Source organism: Onychomys torridus, chromosome 9 (assembly GCF_903995425.1).
Source record: "Onychomys torridus chromosome 9, mOncTor1.1, whole genome shotgun sequence".
Taxonomy (NCBI): Eukaryota; Metazoa; Chordata; class Mammalia; order Rodentia; family Cricetidae; genus Onychomys; species Onychomys torridus.
In genome coordinates, this window is record NC_050451.1 from 23187768 (window position 1) to 23204610 (window position 16843).

The 16843-nt window shown below is 41.9% G+C and overlaps 1 protein-coding gene across 20 annotated transcripts in view; it reads left to right on the plus strand.

The window, feature by feature from the left end:
- Cadps (calcium dependent secretion activator) overlaps positions 1 to 16843 on the plus strand; it is a 457300-nt gene that overhangs the window by 413655 nt on the left and 26802 nt on the right. For all 20 annotated transcript variants that reach the window (XM_036199648.1, XM_036199650.1, XM_036199649.1 and 17 more), the window contains one exon: positions 5734 to 5841. In XM_036199648.1, coding sequence (XP_036055541.1) covers positions 5734 to 5841 — 108 coding nt within the window. The remainder of the gene's footprint in view (positions 1 to 5733; positions 5842 to 16843) is intronic.

Consider the following 16843-nt stretch of genomic DNA (forward strand, 5'->3'; position numbering starts at 1 on the left):
CCTCAAAGTTCACAGAGAAGGCACTTGAAGTTGCCCAAAATTTACATTTAAATTGAGGTTAAGTACTACACATGGATGCTAAAGTGTAGGATTACCTGAGATAAATCAGAAGACATTTATAGACAGACTTTGCCCTGCCTATTAGCAAAATAAAATTGGAGAGATTTTAAATATATTCCAATAAGGGGGAGGAAATGATGCTGTTTCTTCATTTCTAACAAAAGAGGTGTGGGTCTATTAGAAAATATTAAATTTAGGGGCTTATCTCAACAGTCACGGGGGGCTGGTACTGAACGAGCCTCATTCTGAACGTGGTTAAGTACCCTCCTTGTTCAAATACTTATTTGTGAAAATTTGTTTTTTTCTAAAAGGATTTGTATTAACATTTAAATTCATTTCCCCAGGAATCTAAGTGTGTAATGGTTTATTGCTTTATTTCTCAAAGGAAGACAAAAATGGAAAATTGGAGTGAATGTTACATTAACATGCATTTTGTTTGTTTAATGAAAGAATGTACAATCAGTAATTATGTTTGAATTTATACAATACTTCTCATCAAGGGACCCCACTCCTCCTGTAGGCAGAAGAATGGAGAAGAGAAAAGGCCCACACAAGCACAACAAGGAGAGAAATGAAGCAATTTACTCTTTAAGTTCCAAAGTAAAAACTCTCCCTTGATGTGGAGGCTCTGGCCAAGCTTTTCCATCTTTACAGTGGAGATCCCTCACACTTAGGTGTGCTACGTACATAAATAGTGCTACATGTGGGGAACTCACACAACCCCTACCAGGCCCTCACTAGATATTCATGCAGCAGCAAAGGGCCTTCCAGGGTGTGATGATGCCCAGAGCAAAGGATGCATGGATCTGCAGCCTTAGCCCTGCCCACCAATGGGCTTTATGAGTGTCAGAAGTAGACATGCTGAGCTCCTGCACAGAGATCTGTTGTCTGTAGGTGTAGAGAGGCAATCAGATAGGAACACTATTCAGGCAAGGCCCAATATATAAAGAGATTGGATTTAGCATCAGCATCAAGCCACGAGAGCAGCATTTTAGAAAAGTCAGAAAGGACTCACTATTGTCGATCTTTTATGCCTCAGCCTAACAATTCCCACAGGCCAGGTCCAGCTTTATTCTGAAGATGGGGTAAAATGGACTTAATACTAGTGAGAGTTCTCTGTGATCAGTAATCAAGAAGACACTTGTAGACTGATGGTGCTATATTAGGAACTTGAGGATACAGAAGAACAAAAAATGACCTGGCAGAGTTTCCCTTTCCAAAGGAGCTGAAGAGAAGGACACAACATGGCCCCCAATATGGTTTGTCTACCATTGTTGACACAGAGTGTGATCGTAACCACTGCAGCCAAGTGTTCTGAGCAACCAAATGCCCAGCCTTGTTTTAAGCCCTTTAACATTTAATCTTTGTAACTTCTCTACTTCAGAGATGGGAAAATTGAAATGGAGGCTCACTTGCTCTAGAAGAGCCAGGCAGATGACAGCAATAATGCTCATACTTCACACTGTGTGCTTAAATACTCTGCCACACTACAAGATGAGTTTAGTTAATGCATAGACACATGCTTGGATAATTGAGTAATTATTCTACCATTAAAAAAGAATATGATTAGTAAACCAAACTCATGATTGTGCCAGTTGTTTATGGCTTAGAATAATGCTACACTTTGAAAGTAAACTGATGAAATGTATACTTTAACAGCCAGTAACAGTATACTAAGTAGTATAACTAAGTCCATAGATATTGATGCCACACAATATACATATGTATATATAGTATTTACATATAGTAAATAATCATTGACTTTTGAAGATGGTCCTCTAAGAGGCTGTCATTCATTTCATCCTGTTCAATAGAAGAGGAAACTGAAGTACCTAGAAGGTTAAATAGTATGCCCAAGGCCACCTGGGCAGGAAGTAGGCAAGGAAGAGTCAGGAGTGCTAGTTAATAGTAGAGCCCATCTGCTTTAGTTCCAAAAGACAATGTGCGCAAAATCAGCCTTCTAGTAGTATTTATACCTTGGAAACTGGAAAGCAGTACAAATAAAGGGGTTGGTAGGTTGGTAGGTTGGGTGCTTGGGTGCATAGGTTTGGGGCTTTTTTGAAGAACCAGTTCACTGGCATACCACACTTACCTATTTTAGTCACTGGTAGCCATACCAAGATGTACAGCAGTAAGACATGGCAAGACTTTGGGCATTGTTTGAATACATTATCTTAAATTTCCAACACTTGTCCAACCCAGAGGTTCTAATTTTAGTAGCCCTTGGGTGGAGCCTTTAAAATCTCTTTCTAAAATGTCTTTCCTATTCTTCTGTAAAAATATGAAAACTAGGCTAAATCAATAGTTACTGACCTGGAACACCTAGAGAGTTTGGGTTTGGGGGTTTTGTTTTTGTGTTTTTTCCTGGGTCACTTGGAAGACAAATTAAAACAGATTCTGTGAAACCAGGCATCCATTGCTATAAAGCTTTCTGGAGCCTTTGTCACCTGAATATGATCACCTTAAGTCCTGCCTAGCTCTGAACTCTTTATGTTGTACTGTGAGGTTTCAGACGCAGTTTTTTAGTCCCATGTGGGGACCAGGAGTTCATGATCACAGAGATTTTCCTCTGAGTACCACTAGCAGAAAGACACTACTCCCCATAATTCAGCGCATTTCTCTTTCTTAAATCTAGAGTTTAACCCTTCTTTGGCACTCATACTAAAAGCTTGATTAACATGCCAAAAACTGGAGTTTATATTCCCTGCCTATGTGGTAGAGACAAGCTAAGATGAGTATGCCATGTTTTGCCTAGTCCGCAGGGCACCTTACTTCTAAAGTATGTCTTCCACGTGTGGTAGAGTCAGCTCTACAATTATCTTTGTGTATTTGTTTAGATGTTTTCCAAAGTCTGTGTTACATTCTGTCAGTCTATCCTAGCCATATCTAAAGCCATCACCCAAAGGCTGATCCTACCATGAGGGGACAGAGCTAACATCAGTTGTTCAGTCGGGTACGCTTTTCAGCTTGTAACAAACACACATCAGTTTTCTTATCTACCAGTGGTTTTGATCTCAGCTGTTCTCATGGGAAGTCTACTTACAATATATCACACATCCTTCCTGCCCTTTGTACCCCTGCTATTTTAAATGATGTCCTGATTGTAACTCAATCTTTTCTAAGTAACTCAACATTCACCAGGATGACTGCTTGTCTTCTCCCTGCAAGTTCTCCTGGTGTAGGAACAGCTCCCTTTTCCCCCATGAACACCAACAACCAACAGTTGATGAGCATAAGTGTCTGATGTGGCTGTCCGTCCTACCAGAATAGCACTCTCTCATTAGCACACTATTCTCAGACATCCCCTTCTTCCCTCTTCTCTATTCCCAGTCCATCAAGAGATGGTAGCCAGACTTGCCTGAATCAGGTGTGATACTCACATCAAAGGAAGGCTCTGGTGAGCAGGAGAAAGAGAACTCATGTGCAGAGACTTCCCTTGTGCCTGTCTCCATCAAGTCTCCTTTTCCTTTCTGAGTCTAAATATCAAGGAGAGGGGATCATAGCAGTTCAGATTTATATTGCAATGTATGGCTTTCAAGACATTTTTCTATACATTATTATAGCTGCTAGTCATAATCCTTGAAGGTCATATAGATATTAATCCTACTCTGTGGCTCTGTAACTAAGGCCATAGATGTTCAAATGATTTGCAGAGCTCCAACATGGGATGGAGTAATAATCCATACAGTAGAATGAAGAGCTCTAAAAGGGAGGTTACTAGAGGATCTGGTCATTCATTCATAAATTTTTTTATCCTGCAAATATTTACTGAGTACCTGACATCATCCCTGTGTACTAAGAATCAGAGTTCTGCTCTTCACAGAGCTTATGTTCTAGAAGGAAAAAGCAGATAAAACTCCAAAATTAATACATGACACCCTATCAACTCTTGGTAAATGGTATGCTGATAGATAAATACATAAATCAATAAGCCTGGTGGTGGTGGTGGTGGTGGTGGTGCACACCTTTGATCTTAGCACTCAGGAGGCAGAGATAGGTGGATCTCTGAGTTCAAGGCCAAACTGTTCTACAGAGTGAGTTCCAGGATAACCAGAGCTACATGGAGAAATCCTGTCTCAAAAAAGAAAGAAACCAATTTGATTTTTTAAAATCATGAGTTTTTACACATCAAATGCATGTCCTTTTAAGGAAATGAGCTTTACCAAAAGGAAGGAATGCTGAGGATATCAGCATTGTAAAGACTTGTTCCTAACACAATAACTTATAAAGAGGCTGCCCCATCTGACTTGACTTCATCTTACCTCTAAGATGTACCCAGGAAACAATAATAATGAATTTCCCAGGTTCCCCGGGTGAGGATCCCCATCCCTACTAAGAATGTCTTTTGATGTACAGCTGCCAGAGAGAGGAGAGATGTAGAACAAATGGCAATTACTTCCATCTCATTGGAGAACTGCTATTGTTTCGTATCACAAAACTGGTACAATTATGGGACCATCACGGAAACTGCTCTATCCATTTGCTGAAAATTGCTTGGAAGTGTAACATTTGATACTGTGGCTTTGGGGTGTCTCTCATTGTTTTTCAAATTAATACCTTGTCATTGTTTCAGCATGTGTTAGGAAATGTTACTAGCATCCTGGGGGCCAAGCATTGGCCCTTTGCTTGATAATTGTAAGCTTTGTATCTGGGGGAAAAAACAGTCCTACTGCTTCCAGACCTCCCTCATTTTCACCCTGGAAATTACACGCAAGTGTTAACTAACTTCAATTTGCAGTGCCTGACAGGCACGGCTTATAGCGAAATGATACTTTGTGATCTAAGGTAAATCACAGTGATGGAAACTAATCTTTTTAGTTATTAGCAAACATGCAAGTCTACTGTAGAAATTTAAGAGGTTTATGGCAGCTCTCCTAATGACCCACATTACAGTGTTTTAATGGGTTTCTTTGGAGATAACTTTGATTTTTGACATCTCAAGCAGTGTACATTCTGTTTGGGTTTTTTTTTCTTCTTTTTTGTATTTTATTTTTTCACAATAAATCATTTTCTAACTACTGGATGAACCACCTGCCTACCTTTCCAGAAAATCTGATTAATTTAAAAACCAACCCCCCTTTCCCTGACTTTCTTTCATTCATTTATTCATTCATTCATTCATTCATCTTTTTCCATCCCTAGATTTCCAGGCTGCATTGGAAGGCAAGGACAAATGGCTGAGGGTCTTTTCTGAGCAAAGTAGACACAAATACTCACCAGATATTCTCAGCCTGAACTCCCCTTGAAACGGTCTTGAATTGAAGGGACTAGTCATTGACAGAGGATTTCTGAAGTACTTTCTCTATTTTGTTTTACAGAGAGAAAGGAGGAAAATAGTAGAAGACAGTTTTGGATGTTTTTGTTTGTTTGTTTTTAACTGTGGTCTAAAGCAAAGCTAACGAATGCCCCTGGGTGATCCAGAATTTTGGTCATCAGCTAAGCTTTCTAAGGGAAAAAAAAAAAAAAGATAATATAAAAGTCCCTATAACATTCTATTCCTGTCTTCTAAAAAGCGTGAGGGTCTAGCATCAATTTCTCCCGGTCCAGAACTGAACAATGGGTTCATAACAGCAGAGCAAGTGTGCAGGGGGCGCGGGGAGAGGAAAGGGCGGCAGGCCGACAGTAATCACTGAGGTCTGAAAAGTCTTTTCATATCTTTCCGTTTCTTTGCAGAAACCCGGCATGGATGTGGCCGACGCCTACGTGACTTTCGTCCGCCACTCCCAGGATGTCCTTCGTGATAAGGTCAATGAGGAGATGTATATAGAAAGGTTATTTGATGTAAGTACATGCCTTCTCCTCCTTGCAGCCCAAGGAGGAGACCCTCCAAAATGTGACAAAATGAGAGACAGGGGATAAGTCACATTTTGAGAAAATGGATTGGTCCTGATTCAAAGAGAAGCTCTTCCTCTCCCGCTGCCTTAGGCTCCTAACTGTCGTGTCTGTTCTGAACCCACTCCTGGTGTGGCTGTCTGAGTCCCAGTCTGTGTGATATGTGGACAGCACACGGCCTCCTGGCAAGCAGTCATTTTCTGCATGGAGCTGGCAAGGCAGATTCCTTGAACTGGCAAAGACCTTCCATCCCCGTCCTCCTTCTTGCAATCTGGCCTTGTGTAAGGGACATGTTCCCATTGGGGATGCTGAGGCCAGCACCCCTATCCTAGGGGTAGTGCCTCCTTGATGCCAGCTGTGGCATGCAGATGTGCAGTAAATGTCACATTATTATGTCTTCCAACGTGTTGGGACTTCTGAAAGACAAGACATCCTCTACCCTGGGTGTTGCCAAAGGCTTATATGTGAGTCGCTTGGTCAATTTCTTTTGTAATCCATGGTGCTTCCTGTCTATCCACCTACCTCAGTAGAAGTGGGTAAATCCAGTGAAAGCCACATTAATCCAAACCAAAACAGAAAATGCAGGCTTCTGTGGGTGAGTGGCTCTCAGAAAGACTTAGTACCACTGCAAATAAGCCACTGAAGTCAAAGGAATCTGCGTTGGTCTCAAACTGTCTGCCTGTCTGAAACCAAAGCAGATAGAATTAGTTCATGTGCCCAGGTATATTGCTTCTCATTTCCTGGGCCTCCCTGTGGATACCCAGCCAGAGTGCCTTGGGGCTGGTGTCCTGCTCTCCCTGCCACTGTCACTGTGCGGACTACTTCTGCCCCGTGAAACGTCAACTCCTCCTCTCCAGGTTGTTGTGTTTTTAGTGCCAGCCTGAACACTAATGTTTTGCTCCACTGTGGAACCCTTGTTTCTATATTTTTCCTGTAATTGTGTTCGCCAGTTTACGCTGTGTTTTGTGTGTTTTTGTCCCATAGCTAAATGAGCTCATTGTTGGCACTGCTTTCAGATTCTGCAGCTTCCGACTCTCCACGCTTTGTCTTCCAGCTCATTGGCTTTCGCAGTGTGCTCAAAAGCCTCCTTTCTGTCCCTTTCCCTCTTCCTTTTCCCATCACCTCTGTTCTCTGCTCCCCACCCCTCTCCCCTGCATCACTTCCTTTGACAAAACCCTTGTTACTTTTTAATTCCCACTCGCCCTCTCTCAGATAAAAATGGAACTTATCTCTCATGTCAAATGTTTTATCACATTATATCAAGTGGCATGAATTAGAATCAAATAATCTTCCTGTGTACATCTTCTAGCATGACCCACATCCACCGAGAATGCCTCATACATGCATAAAGCTCACCAGTGGGGCCTCCCCACCGCTGCATGCGTGCCTCTATGAAAGTCCTAAGCCCAGTCTGTTTGGGGCACTGTTGCCCATCCAATAGGCATTGAAAACAGACGGGCATCATCCTCAGGTCTATGCCTAGGGTGTGGATTCTGCCCATCTCCACTGAATTCAGTTCCAAACTACAAATTCTCAAGAAGCTTGTGGATTGCTCTTTTCAATGCCTGGGTTGCCTGGTTTTCTCCTTTGATCGGTATCTTCTGGTTTTTGGTTTTGTGATGTGATGTGTGTGTGTGTGTGTGTGTGTGTGTGTGTGTGTGTGTGTGTGCGCGCGCAAGCGTTCACTATGTATGTGCTGTGTATATGTGTGTTTGTGTGTGTTGTATGTATGTATGTGTGTACATGCGTGTGTGTGTTCCTGTATGAATGTGTGTGCTAATAACCTATGATCCCTGAAACTTTAAAACATCTAGTACTGAATTTGATGTTTAATCTGTGATTGGCCTGTCTCTTCATTGACAAATAACCCACCCTTCTTACTTCTTTTTTAAATTACAAGTGCAAGGAGAAAAATTTGTTTGAAGGTATTCCTGTTGAAGGCTAGGAGGCAAATGGTCATTTGAGTGGGAAATGCTCTTTGTAAGGGAGTTGCAACCAAATCTTCATTCAGAAGTTCAAAGGGACCCTTGTCTGGCATAGAGGGGAAATGGACTTGTCTACCTAGAGGAACATAAGCACATGCCAGCCCTCTGGGCCTTAATGTGAATCAATCATTAAAAGAAATATTTCTAAGAATATACTTTACAAAAGCAAGTTCTGTCTCTGGGTGTATGATGGGGGTGGTCCTTTCAAATATTCACAAGTACATCCAGCCTCGTGTAGTAGTCCACTGAGCCAGCGTCGATGGCATGGTGAACCTGAGAAGCCACACACACACACACACACACACACACACACACACACACACACACACACACACGTTTAGTTTCACATTGCCCAATTTTCTTTTCCCAACAGTCTTCACTTCCCTCTTTGGAGCATGTGATTTTACCATTCTAACCATGATAACCATTCTATGCACTTCACCCCAACCTCCTAGGGACAAAAAAACAAAAAAAACACCTTTTAAAAGCTTCTTGGCCATTTACTTTATTACTCTCCAAACAACCTGGTCCCCTAATTTACAGAATTCATTGGTGCTAGGCAACCTAACTGATGTGATACAAAAATAAATAAATAAATAATATAAAATTTATAGAGTTGTTGAATCTGTCATGGATTTAAAACATTTGTCATTTAAAAACCCAGAGCTTCCCAAAAGCTTCATTACCATGCAGCTTCAGTAATTTAATTCAGTACTTACTGTTTTTCTATAATCTAGCAGCAAATCATCAGATTACCAACATGTTTGATTATTTTTGGCTTCTGTTTCCTCAAGCATGGTGTTTATTTCTTTTGCATTCATGCTCTGTAAAATTCTTGTGTCCAGTGAGCTAACCTGGGAATATCGAGGCAGAGGGGTCCCTGAACGCTGCCGTCCCCCAGTTCTTACTGCAGTGAAGTCTTTGGACCCCACGCTCTAATGATGGAGGGCCTGGGTCAGCTTCCTAAACAATTGGCAGAAATCTATTGAGAAATACTTGTTGATCTGAGTGCTTTCTCTCCCAAATTGTTGCATTTTGATAAATGGCAGAAATGAATAATAGAAAATTAGCATTTTTGAATGAAGAAAAAACTGTATCTCTGAGATTGTTTGTTGTTTGGGGTTGTTGGTTCCGACTGCCCTGTCGTTCTCTGGTCTTCTGTTCCTGCTGGCATCTGTCACTTCAGAGGCATGGCCTGGGAGTTTTTGTTGTTTTAACCATGTTTCAAGTCTTAGCTTTCTTCGCGTGGTAAATCCCTTGAGTTCGTTCTGTATTGTTTCTTTCCCCCGGCTGCTCTGCCTGCAGGAAGGCAGGATGGCTTTCGATGTATTTGTCTGTAAGAATTGATGTGTTTGTCTGTAAGAATTCTGGGGTCCTTGCTGGTCATTTAATGGCTTATTTTGTTTTAACAAGTTCCCTCTCCGGTGATTTCTGAGCTAGTTTTTTCTCTGCCTTATCACTGTACTTTTGGCTGGAAGAGGGTGCTTGTGGGAGATTATCAGCATAGCATTTGGGGCTCTATATTTGATGCTCTGCATTTTATATCTATTTTATTATGTAACTGAAAAACAGATTTTCCAAATTCATCTCCATTTTTTTAAAATCAGGCATTCTGTAGGGTTTTTTGTTTGTTTGTTTGTTTGTTTTTTAGGAAATGCGTTTAGACATAATATTGCCTAAGCAGATATTTACATTTTTTTCAGTCAAAGTTTCCCTGTTTATTAACATGTTTGGTGTATATAGTTCTTCTATAAAGTACCAACAGTGCTTGTTTAATAATATACCTTTAAAAGGGACTTCATTAATCCAAGCAATGTTCTGATGAGAAAGAAAACCCCGAGCCATTCCCCATGGTATTTTAGATGTACAAATGAACATTTTATCTGCCTTTTTTATCTTTCAGAGAAAAAAAAGAAGCACAATTATAATGTTTTCACTTGCTGAAAATAAGATTTTAATATTTAGGAACAAAATATCTAGACATTTCAATCAAGTGAACATCATGATACATACATATCACAGTGAATTTCAGGCATATCAGTGGAGCTGAATTTTAAAGGAAGATCACATTGCTCTAAGACTTGAGTGGAAGCTTTGCCTCCTTGTCAGTTACCGATGCTTTATAAAAACAAAAAACAAAACCCCGATTGCAATAAGCTCCATGTTCTGAAAACAGCGGCTAAGGAAGGGAGCTCAAAGAGAGAAATAGCTTGAGGAGAGTGAGTTCCAACTGGAGTGTCCGTAAATCATGCAGATGGCTTTTCTTTTCCTCCTTCTCTGGTGATTAATTCAACATTCCCTCAAAACAAAACAAAACCAAAAAAAGAAAAAAAGAAAAAAGAAAGCTCTCTGAAATTAGACACCAGATCACCAAGAGAAGCACCTAAGAGTTCAAGGTCTGGACGAAAATTAATTTATTTTCTTTCCTCCTTGTACTTCTTGAAGACACAGACTGAGAAGAAAATCAGGATTAAAAGAGATGTGCTTAGGGTGGGTTCATCTGCTTAAACCTCACAGGCTCAGGGAGGAATGATTAAAAAGCCATCTCAAACTTGGACGGAGTCCACACTGGTAGCAATGCCGCACTGGCTCCAGCCTTCCTCCGCAGGCCCCGCGTCACTGTGAACCAGGCCTGGGGAACATTTGACTAGAGATGATACATGGATTATCTAGGTCAATTATACACTTAATCTGCCTTCTGGGGGATTAAGCATTTACAGATAGACTCTGCATTTGGCTTCTCCCTGGCAGTTATCAGATCAGGAAAAGGCCCCTTACCACACAGCCTTGTAAGAGCTTAATCAGGCAGTGTGGACAGATTCAGAGGGATATGCCGCCTGGCATTCTCTGCCTTGCACAGATTTTGATTTGCTGTTCCATTTTCAAACCGCGTATTTGTTCACTTTCTGTGGCAGCACAATAACTGGGTGTGAACATTTCCCTCTACAGCGGTAATTTGAAATGTGAACCCTCTGCCTATTAAAATATGCTTGCTGGATTTATGTATAAATCTACTGAAAACCTTGTTTTAATAACCTTATTAAATTATAAGGGCCTGTATGTGTGAATATATATCAATCAAAATAGGAATCATGCTGCTCCAGGAAGTACGGACTGAAGACAGGCTACAATGTTACGTTACTAAATCCATAAGGTATGCCTCCAACTGCCAGATGAAAGAAATCGCTTCCAAGTAGGCAGGGGGAGAGCTGGGGCACATTCGCCAGTTCCATAGGCTGCAGGCTTCAGGTCTGAATAGAGAACATCAAGGTGTGTGACCTTCTAGACACTGGGAGGGTAAGTTCTCTCTGCTGTTAGCAATAGCCACCTTGGTGCCCTGCACGGGAGTTACAGTGTCATGACCAGGGGCCCTGCCCCTGGCCCTTCAGACCTGGTCTGCAAGACTTTAGATGAGGTACTTAATCTCTCAGAGCCTTCACCTAGGTAACAGGGGTGATAAAAGCAGAAGCTTCCTCGGGCACTGTTAGGCGAGTGGGAGCCATGACCATGTGCAGCATCCGGATCTAAGGAAGCATTTGGTAAGTGTTCACTACCACACTCATTATTTTCATCTTCAAGATTGAAATGGAAACCCTTTTCTTGGATTCTCTGTCTTGCTAAACCAAACTCCACACCTGTTCTGAGGTGTGTAAGCAACTCTCTATTGCTTAAGAAGTTAAAGTCAAGCTTGCTTATATTCCTTGTTGTAGAGTAACCTGGCTATTTCTTACTTTGCTAAAACACATTTCAAAAGCAGGCAGAATACTGATAATCAAGAATGATGCTCAGAAGTTAGCCAGAGTGGGACAGAGGCCTCGGGGTTTCCTCTCTAAGTTCAATACCCCCCTCTGTACACAAACTGGCTTCTTAGAGTTGTACCAGTTTAAAATTCAAGCTCTTCCTAGTGCCGGGCTTTGCACTTGCTCATAAGTGTTCTTCCACTGAGCTGCACCCGCAGTCTTGAACACACTTTCTCATCATGTTGGTAGCACGGTCTCTCAGTACCCCTTGTGCACTCAGGTGGTTCAGAACTGAGCTGGTGTTAACCCCATCAACAAAACTGTGGTGACGTAACAGCGCTCAACTGGCCTTGCAGCCTTCAGGAAGGTTGTTTTAGCAGAGAAGGGAAGAAGTAATGAATACCTGGTTGTTAGAATGCAGTGTGTATACACTGTAAACATTTAGAAAACATGGTTAAAGAAAACTAAGAACTTTGGGATAATATGTTCCCAGAACCCAGAGACGGCCAGCTGAATATTCTCCCTTTCAGTTTTTCCTAGTTACATTTATTGTGTGCATTTTTCCAAAAGAAGTAAGCAAAAATTGCTTTGTTTAAGTTAAAGGTCTCTTGAGTTCCATGACAATAAGTGTTCCCCTAATATGCTGTCTGTATTCAGAATTCCTCACTTGCCCCCCTAATATTCTTTGTAAGAAGTTTGTGCGAACCGGGCTCCAATGCCAACACCATGTGCGGGCAAGGCTGCGTGTGATGTCACGTACATTTCTTTTCAACCAGCACTGGCCCTCTTTCCATGCTCCCGACTTGGTAGAGGGACCACTGTGCCAATTGCTCTGCAGACTGGAGGAGTTTATTACCGTCTAAACATAGAACTGATTTGTTGAGGGGGAAAAAATCAAGCTGAATTCAACCAAGTAGTTCTCTTAAGCATAATTAGTAACTTAGCAGAAACCAGGTTTTTTCAAAAAGCTGTTCTCTGCATATGAATCTCTGAAGCCAGTTTTAAAGCGGGGGCGTGGGGGGGGGGGAGGCTGAGCTGCAAGAGCAGCTCAAAGGCCATGGCACAAGCCAGCCAGGCATTGGGCACAGGGCTGCATTTCATGGAACACATGCCTACATCTGAGCTGGATGGATGAATCTGAGGACATGGCCTGGTAATTCTGTGGTGCAGGGATCAGCATGAGTGTATGTACCCATGTGTGGAGGCCAGAAGTTGGTATCTGATGTCTCCCACAATGGCTCACCTCTTCTTCTTTAAGACATGGTCTCTGCTAAAACTGCAGCAGTCCAGTTCAGCAAGACTGCTAGCCTGTGAGCCTCGGGGATTCTTCTCCTTCTGACCCCCGACCTGTGGAATTACAGGCACAAATCACTCACACCACATACAGTTTTTAATGTGCCTTCTGGGGTCCAACTCACTTGCATAATGGCAACCACTTTACCAATTGAGCCTTCTTCCTGTCCCATGGTCTGGTACTTCTTAAGTCATTATGACTACTCCCATGAAGTATGGAACTGGTAAATTTGATGTAGGTTAAGTCTATAACATTAGAAAGGTTTCTTAGTTAATTCTCAGATTTTCTTTGAGGTTACCAGTCTGAAATGAAGCCTCCATGTCAGGCTGATGTTGCACTTTTCCATACTTTTCAGGTCACATTTAATTCGAATTGTTGCCTTTCCTCTTTTGCCCTCAATTACAAGTCCAAAGATCATGTGCACCCGTTTGCTGGGCCACCCTTTATGTCCTATGTGATTATATATGCCCAAACTGGGAAATAGATCCATGACCCAGGCAAGGAAGGAGACACAGTTGACTCTTCCATTAGTTGTACTGGCTTTGAGCCCCAAAATAGATTCTGGTGTTTGCAACATGACCTCAGCCATGCATTAGGGACTTGTAAGAGACACATTTTCCAAGAAGGATGCAGGAGTGGGCAGAGGATAGGGAAAGAAAAGAAGTTGCACACACCTCTCTCCTTGATTAGTAATTAATTTTGCCTCTTACACAAAACATACAACAGGTGTGTTGTATGTGAATATTTGTGAACATACATGTACTATATACTAAGTAAAAAACAGAATGTGTACATATGCATATACATATTATATATTTATCTTTAAGGGGGTGAGTTATCATAGCTAAAAAACTGTACTAAGCATACATGTTTAAATTATTAAAAAACAAACCTCAATTCATCTTCAAAAGTCTATTCTCCCAGCCACCCTCCCAGTCCCAGTCACACAGTAACTTCAAGCTTTCTTTATCTCCCATTATGTACATCTGCTTTGCACAGATTGGCTTGTGTTCCTGCCCTTCTTGCAATATGTGTAGTTTTAACCAGGTCTTTAGCCAATGGAATAAACCTCTACTGGTAGAGATTCCTTTTTTTTTTTTAAATGATAGAAGTGAGCTCTACTAAGATGAAAGGGATGGAGAAAGTAGGAGGATGTTTATGATAGCTCTAGTCCCTGTTGCAATTAATTTCTTATGCAAATATAAGTTCTCCCTTACTCTGTGACCTCCATAATACACAATAACAATAAAATAATGGTCATTGATTTCTTTGAAATTGGATTCATAGGTACAGAAAGTCATTTCTCAGTGTTGGGGATAGAGTCCAGAGCCTTGTGCGTGAGGCATGCACTCTACCACTAACTACAGCCCAGTCCTTAAAACATATTTCTATCCCAAGAGGACATGGGCATTCCTCTTTCCATGCTGGGTGGCTTGAGGTTTCAGCAGGCTTGCACATAGAAAAGATAGAGGAACACTAGTAGATTCAGATTAATTATATAAAATGGGAGATCTTTCTCCAAAAGGAATCGAGTGTTGATGGTTTCTTTGCTAGCATCCTGACAGATTTACATTGCAATAGCATATCTTGAAATAGGACTTCTAGATCTAGCTACTTCCTTCCAAGGCCATCCATTGAAATAAATCTTATTTACTGTAGGGCAAATAAATCTTCTATTTAATTTCTCTGGAGCCCGTGTACTATAAAGAGTTTAGCTGATTGTCTTTATGAGAACAGCTTTCTCTATTCCAGGAGACATTTGGTGAAGACAGTTAATTTGTTTTCTTTTCCAGAGGAGAATGTTCCATTAATCATCCTAAGAAGCCAGGCTGATTGCTCTATTACATTAAGGTCACAGTATCCGTGTTAACATGACCTGCACAATACTTTTGTGTCTTAGAAAAGGTTTCTCTCATTTTCTTATAGCAAACTTGTGGCATGGAAGCTGGAAGTTACATTCCTAAGCATGTTACTCATGCACAAGTGTACACATACAGGCATATACATGCACACTCAAGGATACAGAGTAACCAAGGTACATTTTGTGGAACAAATACTGCATTCTATGGAAGTAGACAAGATACAGTAAGTTAATATTTCTCGCTAATAACCAGTGGATTGTCTTTCTCCCTGCCAGGCCTCATAAAGGCAAAGGCTCGTGGTTCAAGGTTTTACTATCAGGCCCCAAGTCAGCAACATTGCTCAAAGCTTGTTGTGTGTTTTGTTATTCTTTGTTTCCTTGGGATTGTCTGGGGATTTTGTGAGGCAGGCTCTCCCTATACTGCCCTGGCTGGCCTGAAACTTGCCTGGACTAGGTTGGCCTCTACGTTTCAGCAATGCTTCTGCCTTTGCCTTCTAAGTTCTGGGATTATAGACCACAGGCATGAGCCACCACATCAGCTCTCTAATTTTATCCTTAATGATAGAATATGAAACATCATCTCTAGGTTCTTGGCATTCAGAGTATAGTCAGTGATCTTCAGCCTCAGCACCACTGGGACATTGTAGAAGCTGCTTGATTTCAGCCTTAAGCCTAGCTGCACTCAACCAGTATCTTCTGTTTTTTCAAATACAAACCAAAGTTCAAAAAGTTATTGAGTAAACCCAGTGATTTCCAAACTTATTTTCTCTCACCTCCAAGGAAGAAGCAAATTTTACACAATGGTAGAGTACTCCACCTAGCATGCATACATCTCACACACACACAATACAACAAGATTTTTTTTTTAAATGTAACTTTGCATTCTAGTATAAGCAGCATAGGGACACACACACACACAGCTTGTAAACCAATGTTTACCGCTACTACATATAATGCCTCTGGTATGCTCTGTTCCACCTTCCAAAAATATTGGTGGTGCCAGGAGGTGGTGATGCACGCCTTTAATCCCAGCACTCAGGAGGTAGAGCCAGGCAGATCTCAGTGAGTTCGAGGACAGCCTGGTCTACAGAGTGAGATCCAGAATAGGCAACAAAGGTACACAGAGAAACCCTGTCTTGAAATATATATATATATATATATATATATATATATATATATATATATATCCCAACCACACACCACACCCCACATCCCACACCCCACACTCCAAACCCCATACCCCACACCTCACATCCCACACCCCACACCCCTCATCATCACACACCACATACCACACACTCCACATCATCCCATACCACACACCCCACATCCCACATCATCCCACATTCCACATCCCACACCCCACACCCCACATCCCACATCATCCCACATCCCATACCCCACACCCCACATCCCACATCATCCCACATCCCACACCCCATACCCCACACCCCACATCCCACACCCTACACCCCACATCATCCCACACCCCATACCCCACATCCCACATCATCCCACATCCCACACCCCACATCATGCCATATCCCACACCCCACACCCCACACCCCACATCCCACATCATCCCACATCCCACACCCCACACCCCACATCCCACATCATCCCACATCCCACACCCCATACCCCACATCCCACATCATCCCACATCCCACACCCCACACACCACACCCCACACCCCACACCCTACATCCCACATCCCACATGGTAGAAGGAGAAAACCCATCCTACACGTTGTCCTCTGACCCCAGCACATGCTCCGTCAAGTGCAGGGCATGTGTACCTGTGCTGACACACGCAGTAAATGCACATGCACACAGTAAATGAAAGAAAGATCGGCAGTGTTAAACGCATGAATTGTTTTCTAATTAAATCCACTAAATTACCTTTTAAGGAAATCTCCCCTTTTTTTGTTCAGAAAATATATGTTTGACCTAGGAACTCACTCTGAGATGGAGAAATCCTAGTTCTTCAGGGCTTCTTCTTCAGAGAGAACTAAATCAGCATTTCCTTCTGGTGTAGTTTAGTTCTGCAGAGCACAGTTGTCCATATCTCA